This window comes from Neophocaena asiaeorientalis, unplaced genomic scaffold (genome assembly GCF_003031525.2).
Source record: "Neophocaena asiaeorientalis asiaeorientalis breed wild unplaced genomic scaffold, Neophocaena_asiaeorientalis_V1.1 scaffold211, whole genome shotgun sequence".
NCBI lineage: Eukaryota > Metazoa > Chordata > Mammalia > Artiodactyla > Phocoenidae > Neophocaena > Neophocaena asiaeorientalis.
In genome coordinates this window covers 1,371,240-1,381,987 of record NW_020172824.1, presented here as the reverse complement: position 1 = coordinate 1,381,987, position 10,748 = coordinate 1,371,240, and the positions used below count along the sequence as shown (strand labels likewise).

The following is a 10,748-nucleotide window of genomic DNA, read 5'->3' as shown; positions in this document are numbered from 1 at the left end:
AATACCTAACAGGCTTCATAGAAAATGTATTTATAAAAGTTGTCATTAAATAATGCAGGGCTGAAATTTAATAAAAAATGAGTGGCTGAATTGCCCTTTAAAAAAGCCTCAATGTTTACACTGTATATTCTAACCTTCAGGTCATTCATTAGTTGGGGAGGTGAAGGGCTTTATGTTGCTTGCCAGGAAGCACACAAATGCAGCAGGGAGGGATGAAACAAACAAGGCCACATTGCTGGGAAGGTGGCCTTCAGAGGCAAGGGCTTCACTGGGGCGGAAACCTTGCAGCTGTGTTACCTCACGCCTCCACACAAGAAAATGGACTTTAAAACCACAACGTGAATAGAAGCAAGGTTAGCCAAAGAGATTTTGAGAAATTGCTTTTCTAATGCATTTAAAATGAGTATTAGATGTTGCATTCTGTGTCAGTTGCTATAAACACAGGGGAAGCTTTTACACTTTTTTAAATCAAGCCAGGTTAAACAGAGTATAAGGAGGGGATGTTTTAAAACAATTCAACAGTGGGTTTTGAAAATAAACAACTGTGGAATTAAGGAAGTGTGGGGGCTGGGAGCTTTCATTCCCTACCTCCGGGCTTGAACTTTTTGCCTCCTAATTGAGTACCTTGAAATGTACTTTGATTCTGGAATTCGATTGCTAAGTTGTTTCTTTTCAAAGGCACCTGTTGAAGGAAAAGAAAAAGAAAAAGAAAAATACTTAGAGAGTTGACGGCTGTTAAAAAGAGGTAAAGCCATTATGAGTTGCCAGAATGCTACCCTTGAGTTGAACGAAGGATCCCAACCCGGGCCAGAGAACCCAGAGAGAATTTCACAAGGTGAAACTGCAGAGGAACATGCCTGCATAGCCCTGCTTGAAAACCAACTCAGCCTGGGCGACTTTGTCCAAATACAAAGAGCCTTTGAGGTAAGCGTTAATCTTATTTCCTGGAGACTTTGAGTTGCTTATGAAGGAGACCAGGATGAAACAGAAAGAGATTTCTCTCTTAAAAGTTTTTTTTTTTTTTTTAAATATATTTAATGGTTAAAACAGGGAACTGAAAAGAATTGGTCAGACCTGGATTTAACACCAGAGTAACTTTACCCCTCAATTCTTCGGGACAAATAATATTATTTAGTCTGAAATTGCTGCTGTTGAATATCATTACCATCCAGGAAGGAAAATGAATTCTTGGACAAATTTTTTTCTTAGAGATCAACATATTTTTGGAAAACAGAAAGTTACGACGGTGACAGGGGGAAGCCAGATCTCTAGGGTGGCTCCCAATAATAACTGTCCTTGCAGGTAACATGGAAGTATCCCTCTGGAAATGCAAATAGCCACTTCCCGGTGTGCAAACATTCTCCCCTGCGTCACCCCAGCGACGCAGCTCCTTTTCAAAGCAGATTGTGGCACTTCATTGTCCCAGATCCCATGGGAGGGACCAGTCTGCCACTCTTTTTGCAAATATTGGAGCAATGCCAATGAAAACAAAATTAAAAAAATTTTAATTACCATAGGAATTTTAACTGTAAATGAATAAGTTCCTTCTCTCTATCTTAATTTTGAATTCTGCATTTATGCCTAATGAACAGCATATATCAAAATGATTCTTAGCTTCTCATACTGATAGGAAGAAGTGCTCTTCCGTGCTGTGGAATTTAGGTAGACATGACCCTCCATCCTTCCTGCTGCATTACAGTTGCTAAAATATGATCTCAGGGCTTCAGAATGTCCTCTGGGGTGCTTGAGAATGTCATATTAATTCGAAACAGACATACAATGTTTGGGAATACCACCTTGAACTTAATAAAGCATGATGAAATCTCACCTTTATATTGGCCTATAGTTGGCACAAATTTTAATCTTTACCTATCCAAAAAAGAAAGAGTTCCTAACAACTGAAATACTCTACTATACCCTGTTTTGTATAACAAGTTAAATTTTACCTGTGTTGAGAATGTCCCAATAGTATCAATCATTTCTTTTTAATAGAATCTATCATATTTAGTAGCAAAGACATGCTCTGCCCTACACTTTTCTCATTTTAATCTTCAGGTATTTGCAGTTCATCCAAACCCATTTGTCTGAAAGGTTTTAGTGATGCTCATGTCCAATGCCCCAGATGAATCTGGCATGTTTTGATAGACATAGCAAACATTTTGACAGCTTGAGGACATTCAGAAAAACGTAACAGCAGACTATGACAGCTTTGACTCTGGAATGAGCAGAAATGTGGCAGTTTTTTTCTGGTGTTAAGAACACAAAGTTGAACTCTAGGGTCTATTAGGAGGGTCAACTGTATAAAGTCAATGTGTTAGAAAGTGAAACTGCTATAAAAGGTTAGGGGTGGGTGTTCTTTTCAAATTACCAATTAGTCTGGAGTGAACCCAGTGAAATAGGAAAGTTGGATCTCAAGATATATATTTTTTTAACTTTAAATGTTTCAAAGGCTGGATCACTTATTTTGAAATTAACCAGTTGGAACAGCAGGTACCACTGATGGACCAAAAGGGAGAAAGAAATTGCTATTCAGGGCTTGCATGAATCTAGACAATCTAATTACAATCTTTTTTAAAAATGTAATTTTTTTAAAAAATTGAGCTTTGCAGGCATACTTCAAGAAAAAATGAAGTCCATCGATTTTTACCAGATTCAACAGACAGAATGGAACGATCCAATGGCAAATGTACAACCGGGAATAAAAGGTAGGCCCTTGAGACAACACCGTTTCCACACACAGCATGGACACCTAGAGAAGAATCATATACTAGATGATTTCTGTGGACTCTCTTCCATCTGCCATGAGCGTTGGGCCCACAGGCCACAGGTGTAGACTGTTGTGAAAAGAAAAATTGCCCTCAGGGGCTGTCCTGCAACACAGAACCCCAAAGTCAGTGATTTGTAGTCCAGTCACTAAAGACATGCTCTTGGAATGCCACGATTCTGGCACTGGATCCTTTCATCTCCTATTTTGTTTTTTGTACCCAGATTGCTTATTTGGGGCTGAAGAGTTTTCAGACAGTAGGTAAAGTCCATGTCTTTAAATAGCAGTAGTAATGCTTTATTGAAAAATGGGAAGCTGAGTCTTCCTGTAGTCAATGTTTCACATATGTTTCCAAATGAGATATTACATACCATATAAATCTTAGTAGTAACATTTAGCAATGAAGTGAGTAATGCTTATGTTTATTGCATGATGGTATATGAGTCAGAATCACTTAGTGTATAAGAGTCAGGGGTCAGACTTCTTGGATTTGAGTCCCAGTTTTGCCACCAACAATGAGACTTTGTGCAAATTGCTTAATCTCTCTGAGCCTCAGTTTCCTTTGTTTCTAACGTGCAAATAATAGGGTTGTTGTGAGGATTAAATGGGGTATTATCCGGAAAGCACTCGAAAGAGTGCTTGACACAGAAAAAGTGCTCAATTAACATAGATATTATATGTTCAGTGAGTAGAGGTTGAACAATATGGTCTTTAACATTCTCTTAATTTTAACTCATGCATTTCCTAAAAAAAAATTAAGCTTTGAATAACACTCACAACTATGCTTTTACATTCCTTTTAATTGGGGTAGGAAATGGAAGCAATGTTTGCAAAGACACAAATTCACATAGAAGAGTACAAAAGCATCATCTTTCCATGTCTTCATATTCTATTAGCATGTGAAAGATTTTAGGTGATGTCTTGAACCCCTTCTTTAGAACAAAGGAGTTATCTGGATAGAAGTACTAGAAAAGTAACTTGTGGATTTCTTTTTCTTTCAAGTGATGGTGCCCAAAAAGTTATATATCAGCTCGCAGGGAATGAAACTTGTATTATTCATAGAATTGTAAAATGCTTGTTACTTAAACTTTCCTGTAGCACTTGTAATGCTTAGAGAAATGATGTGGTCTCTGGATATTCATATTGTTTTAATGTCAAACATATTTTACATTTTCTTAGATACTTCAGAAGTCAGTTACTGTGTGAGGAAGGATGGCTGTGATTTGCTAATTTTATAGGAATTCTGAGAAATAGAAATTATGGTCCAAGGGAAATGGAATTTTGGAAAAGCCGCATTGAGACTTGATGTATACTGACTTTCTTCCAAGACTTTGGCTATGTAGGTTCCTGAATATTTCTTTTCTTTATTTCTCCATTGTTGACCACTTCATGTCAGGACAGTCTGCTCTTTGATCTTGGAAGCCTTGTTGCCTATTTGGCCTGTATCTAGTTTGCCTATACTGCTGGACTCACTGGACTGGGTCCTGACCTGCCTCTGTCAGCAACTGTGTCTGTATCACCTCCTGGTACATTCTTTCTGGCCCAGAGCCATGGCCTGGCCCTACCCTGTCTACTTCATGCTGCCGTTTGCTGAAGTCCTACTAAATCTTTAGGTTAAATAGCTTGAAATGAAATCTCCTAAACCGCATGTAAAAGGTGAACTATTTCTGCTTAAAGTAGGAAGGGCCAGGACAGTTCAGTGTGAGAAAGGAAGAATAAAAATCCTAACAGGAAGTCCCCAGAGATGTTAGGGGAAGGTTCTCTGAACAAACTTGTCTTGGGGAGCTGAATGGAATCTAAACACAACACACTTGTGCTGACAATCTAAAAAGACCAGAGAAATTCAGAAGGCACTTTTGCAGGTCTGAAAATTGTGCTTAAGGTATAATAAATGATTAAATCCACAGAATGTGTGATATCTTCATGCTTGACTGTCTTTATAAAATTCCCAAGATTCCTGTCTGCAGTAGGGCCTATGAACAACGCTTCCTTGTACCAACAGGACAAAGATGAGAGTTCTGATGCCCTGCTGGGCAGGCTAGACTCTAAGGGAATACAGACAGTAACTGTTACAAAAAATTTAATTACATACATTTACAATTAAATAAATCATATTAACCCCCCCAAAAAACCCCAAGACCTCCTGCCCCACCCCTTCCATCCTTACCTCTCCCAGGAATGAGAAGGAGAAATGAGGAACCTGCTTGGTGGTGACAGTGTTGGTCTGTATTTTTAAAGTGAGGTGGGGCTAATCTATTAAAAGGCTATGAGATTGAAAAAAAATATACAGACAATCAGATTCCCACCTTTCCATTATTTATCCTTCTTTCCGAACTGTCAGGATTCTCCCAGTTCATTAGGGACCCGCCTTCTCATTGCTCACTGTATCTTCACTATTAAGTTACCCAAATGGACAGGCCTTCCTGGCTATGGCTCATGTTCCAGAACTATTCTTACCTCTTGCTTCTTTCTTTTCTACCCCAGACATCACCATTCCAAACACATAAATAAAATCACCCATCTTTGTTTCATTCCCTTTCCTCAGAACTGTTAGATTTTGCTTGCCTCTGTCAAAATATGAGACAGCCCATGAAGATCATTTAAAAAATATATTTTTAAGGTAAGACTGATAGTTAAAAACTGTATATTATGGAATCCAATAAAGTTCCAAAATTAGAAAATCTTTATTTTTATAGGGTGTGCAAACTGTGTAAAACATATAATAGCACATTCATGATAAAGACTTATTTCTTGCTCATATAGAGAGCAGATATTTCTAATAGGCAGGCAGCTCCAAGTAGGGATTCTGGTCCCCAGGCTCCTTCCATCTTCCTCCTTCCACAATGGCCATATGTCAAGCTAGTCATGCGGAAAGAGCATGAAGGAGCACATGGGGAAAGGTTCTGTGGGCCAGGTTCCCGTCCCAATTGCAAGGCCATCTGGAAAGCGTAGGCAGGCGCGTGCCCGGAAAACAGTCTCACCCACAATCCTTAGAGTGAATGGTAGGAAAATTTCCATCTCTCCTAATAAACCAGCGTACTTATTTCATAGATTAAGGAAAGTCGTGTGCCTAATGGTGTTTTGTGTTTCGCCTTAGCTGCCAGGAAGTTCAAAGCTAAATTCAGTGTTCAACTGATACAACTATTCTTAACATAGATTTTTCTGGAACAATTATCTTCTGTTTTCATTATATGATCCTTGCTGTTTTATCTTTGCTTTAATGGTCCAACTGCCTATGTACCTTCTATTGTAACTGAACTAAAACTCTTTCTAGAAATCAGTGGAGGTAAAAATGATGAATAAAAGTTTAATATCTTTGAAGTTCAATAAGATTTTATAAAACACTTCTGTAGGTATCGTGTTATTTGATCCTCTCACCAGCCTGAAATGTAGGCAGGGCAGATATTTTTATTTCCCATTTACACATAAGGAGAATAAAGCTCAAAGATATTTAATTGAGTTGTCCCATGGGGCAGAGCCAGGGTTCTGTGGTAGATTGCCAACTTCCCAGCCCATTGTATGGCATGGCTACCACTGGCCACCAGGCAATCTCCCTTTGAGATTTGCTCTAAGGAATAGGAATCCAATAGGATAAGGACTTCATTAACAAAACGAGCATGTCAAGTTAGCAGCACACAGGCACTGTGCCTTGGTAACTTGGAATTAATGTACAATCAGCAAATAATCAACACTTCCTACAATAAAATCAATGCAGAGAAGGGTGGAAGAATAAAAGGGAAAGATAGGAATAACTCATTGCTTTTTTATTATTATTTTTTCCTTTCTAAAGGCATTCAATGGAGGCTTGAGAGAAAGTAAACAGGTAAAGCTTAATCTATAACTTTATTCCATAGTGCAAAGTACATTCAGCAAGCTCAGTCAATCCATCACCTGCTGAACAAAGGCAGCAGGGCAGAGCATTTCTCGCCCCAACTCCCTTAGTGGAATCCAAAAAACCTATTTTGGATGGCAGTAGAAAATCAGTGAACCCTGCTGGCACCCCTCCTCAGCACTAAGGTAATAGCGTGAAGACAAATCCAACAGCCCTGCAGCTGGCACAACTGGAAACGACAGAGGAATTCTTTGGTGGTTTTGTCCGAGTTGCTAGAGTTCATGGGTGAGGTTAACAAACGATGCCATCACCAAAGCACAAGCAAGTGAAGTTCTTTGTCAACACATACGAAAAATCGGTCTTCCTGAACACTGCTGCCTTTGTGGTAAATTTTGTGACAGGTTCTAACGGCTTCATGCCTTTTCTAATTTCTCTGTGTGCTTTCATAACAGGTGCTTATAAAAATTAATCTTGGTCAGAGAGGGTGGTGAAGAGTGCTTTTGGGGGACAGATATTTTAACCTTAAGCTTTGGCCAGGACTGAAGCAGAGAAGGCAACCAAGAAACTGGTCATAAAGGAGAAAGAAAGAAAGCAAAGATCCCTATTGCTATTCATTTGTAGTATATCAACTTAGCCAGACCTTTAGACCTAGGGCACAGCCTACCTTTGTAATTTCCTGAAAATTAAAGAAGGAACACGAAGAAAGACAACTGGAGAACTATAATTTGTGCCATTTTGATTTCACGTTTGTCCTGTGTTGACAAGTATAGCACACCCAATGATGAGACGAGACCCCACCAACTTTGTTCCTAGAAATAGGAATCCTCTGAATTGTCTCTTGTTGATTTCTGACCTTTGCCTGAAGCTCTGCCTCATGCTTGCTCAGACACGAATCCCTTGGGTCTTTTCTTCCCTCGTCACGTCTTACCACCATGTTATGGATAAGCATTTTGTGAGGTATTGATTCTCTGGGCGCCAGCATTCTCTGCTGAGGACTTCCAGGGACACGGTTTTCCTCTACTCCATCGCCTCCCATTTTCTCCCTCCCTAATTCTCTCAACACCCCCGAGGCCAGGTTGTCACACTGGTCTTCCTCCAGATCTGTCCAATATGGTGGCCATGGGCCACATGTGGCTATTTAAATTAAAATGAAATAAAGTTAGAATTTAATAAAATAAAAAATTCAGTTACTCACAAGCACCAGCCACATCTAAAGTATTCCGGAGGCTCATGTAGCTTGTAGGCATCACATCCGATAGTGCAGATAACAGAAGATTTTCTTCATCACAGAAAGTCCTATTGGATAAGGCTGTGTCAGACCTTTCTCTTGGTATCCTTCTAACTTGTTCCCCTTCCTCACTTCTGGCCACATTTATATGGCCAAGGGGCTACTTTCAGCGACTTAATCCCCCTGGAAATATACCAGACTGCTCATTCCTTAGAGCCTGGAGACCAAACTGATTATTGGCCCCAGAGATACCAGAAAATATTTTCCTTTACTTTAGTCTAAGACCTATCTCTCCACTTTCCTAGGGCTGTAAAGAATGGGAACATCTATTTCTTTCAAGGGAATCCTTACCTCCTCCTTCAAGGTCCCCTCCCGTCGCCACTGGTATTCAGTCTGGATTTATGGTTCCAACAAGTCAGTCACAAAGTTATCTGACACTGGCACATTACCCAAATTGTTCATGCTGGTGGTATTTTAGTTACTTGCATGCTTTAACAGTATTCCTGTTTTAGGACCTATCAAATGCTGGTGCCTCACGTTGGAATATTCCCGCTTCCCTCCCCCCAGTCTCCAGGCAACTCCTACTCATACTTCATGTTTAAATACCACCATCCCAGAAAGTCTTCTCTCACTACCCAGGCTGGGTTAGCACCTTATCCTGTTCCTGTTTTCTCTCTTCATAGCTCCTGTGTGTTCTTTTCTTTCTCTAATTGCAGATGCTCTGATTAAGTACAAGCAGAGCCATGTAGAAGGATCAGGCAGGCAGGGAGAAATCGGTGTGAGACCCCAGAGCGTGGCGACCCTGGGTGCAAATGAGATTATCTTGAGGAAAGAGCAGAGTGTCTAAGACAGGATCTTAGGGGAATCCTTCAAGAGGGTAGAGAAACAACTGGAGTCCATACCATAAATAAAGAAGCAGGGTTATTTCCTGGAAGTTGAGGAAGGAGAAACAAACAAACAGAAAAAAGGGGTGCAGTCATATACAATTTTTATGATTCCTATTTATTTAACAGTTCTTTTATTATTAAAAGATAAAGAATACATTATTTTCATTGTACAAAATCAAAGTTACACATGAAAGTCTCCTCTTACCATGACTTACCCTTAGCAACTACAGTACCCTGGGTAACTACTCTTAACATTGCATACTTCTAGTGTATTTTTCATTCATTTCTACCCATATATGCATGTACACATATTACATGTAGCTTTATTTTACATACAGTGTATTTTACATATAATATATATTCCATATTTTATTTTGTGCATTCAAGGGAGAGTGCCACATAAATAGCTGCTAATCATGTGAAAAGATACTCCAACTCACTAGGAGCTGGATTTGAAACTTTAATCAAAAAAGAAGACATCCTTCTTCATTCATCAACTTGGCAAAGATTAAAACGATCAATAATGTTTACCGTTGGCAAAGAATCAGGGAAATGAACACTATTACTAAGATTGTAAATTGTGAAGGCTTTTTTGGTAGGCAATTTTCTGGAATATATCAAATGTAAAATGTATCAAATGCATACTTTTTGAACCAGCAATTCCAATTCTACAAGCTATCCTAAATAAATTATGACAGGTACAGAAATAAGATTTGTATAAAAATATTCATTGTAATATTGTCAATAAAATGGAGTATTTAAAACACCCCAAATATTCATCAATAAATTAATGGATAAATGAATTATGGTATACTTCTACTACTCCGCTATTAAAAAGAATAGGGAAGACATAAGATTGCCAAGATTTACTGTCCAGTGAAAAAAAGAAAATTGCAGAACAGTGCGTAATCATATTCTAAAATGAAAATGTGTGTATTTTCCATAATTGAGACCTTGTGTGTCAAGGTCTCAATTATGGGAAAATAGAACTGTGCTTGTAGCAGGGTAAGGTATGGCAAATGGCTTTGTGGACTCCTTATCTATACCATAATTCAATGCAAAGGTAAATGTTATTAAAGTGTCAGTATATCTTAATAGCCTAAAGACTCGGTGCTACTATTTTCTAAACGTATGGTCTAATGATGCTGAATTTAAAAGCAGCACCTTTTATACATACTTTGTCTCTCTATGAAGTAGTTTTCTCCATCCCCTTCCTTTCATTGAACTTTAGCATTAAGAGAGAGACTATAGAGAGGCATTGTTGCCTTTATTTCTCAGGTGAGGAAACAAAAATCCAAATGAAGGGATTTGTCCATTTGAGTCGTTGGCAAAACCAGAACATCACCCAAAGTGGTCTGATGTCCATTTTTGTCTCTTTTCTCTTAGTGAACAACGCTAAACTTTACTCAAATTTATTTCTCATCTTCCAACATTATTTTACACAGTATGATTCTATAACTTGACCATTGTTCACTACTCTGACCCCCTCCCCAACCTGGCTATTATTGGTAAAACAGATGAGCACCACTTCTACAATATAGATGAGAATATTAACAATACATTCATTCATTTACTGATTCTTACAACAGATATTTATTGAATGTTTACCCTTTGGAAGTTGAAAACTGCCTAGACCCAGACCTTCCCTCACGGAGAGCTATATTGACAAATAAACTTGGAGTTATTGTGTAATCACTCAGTGCTCTGAGGAGAGAGCAATGCTGGGGGAGCACATAGCTCACATTGGGGAGGGGACTCCGGGGAGGCTTCCTGGAGGAAGTAACATCCAGGCTGCCATCTGACAGAAGAGCATCACTCAGGCAGGTAAATGGGGCTTGGGAGAGTAGTTTTCTAGAAAGAGGACGGGAAGTACAAAGTTTGCTTGAGCAGAAGCAGTACGATGCTTTTTGAAGAAGTCAGAAAACTCATCTGCAAAGGGGAAAGGAAGGAAAGATAAGGCTGGAGCATCAAGCCAGAACCATCTAGAGGGCCTTAGAGAGCTGTGTTAAAGAGACGGGCAGATAAAGAAGATGTGGT

General features: G+C 39.1%; 1 protein-coding gene across 1 annotated transcript in view; it reads left to right on the top strand.

The window, feature by feature from the left end:
* The first annotated feature begins 756 nt into the window (after positions 1-756).
* The window catches only part of WDR49 (WD repeat domain 49), a 102,964-nt gene continuing 92,972 nt past the window's right edge, over positions 757-10,748 (top strand). The window contains 1 exon segment of the mRNA XM_024741892.1: positions 757-924. Within this exon segment, the coding sequence (XP_024597660.1) occupies positions 757-924 (168 nt within the window).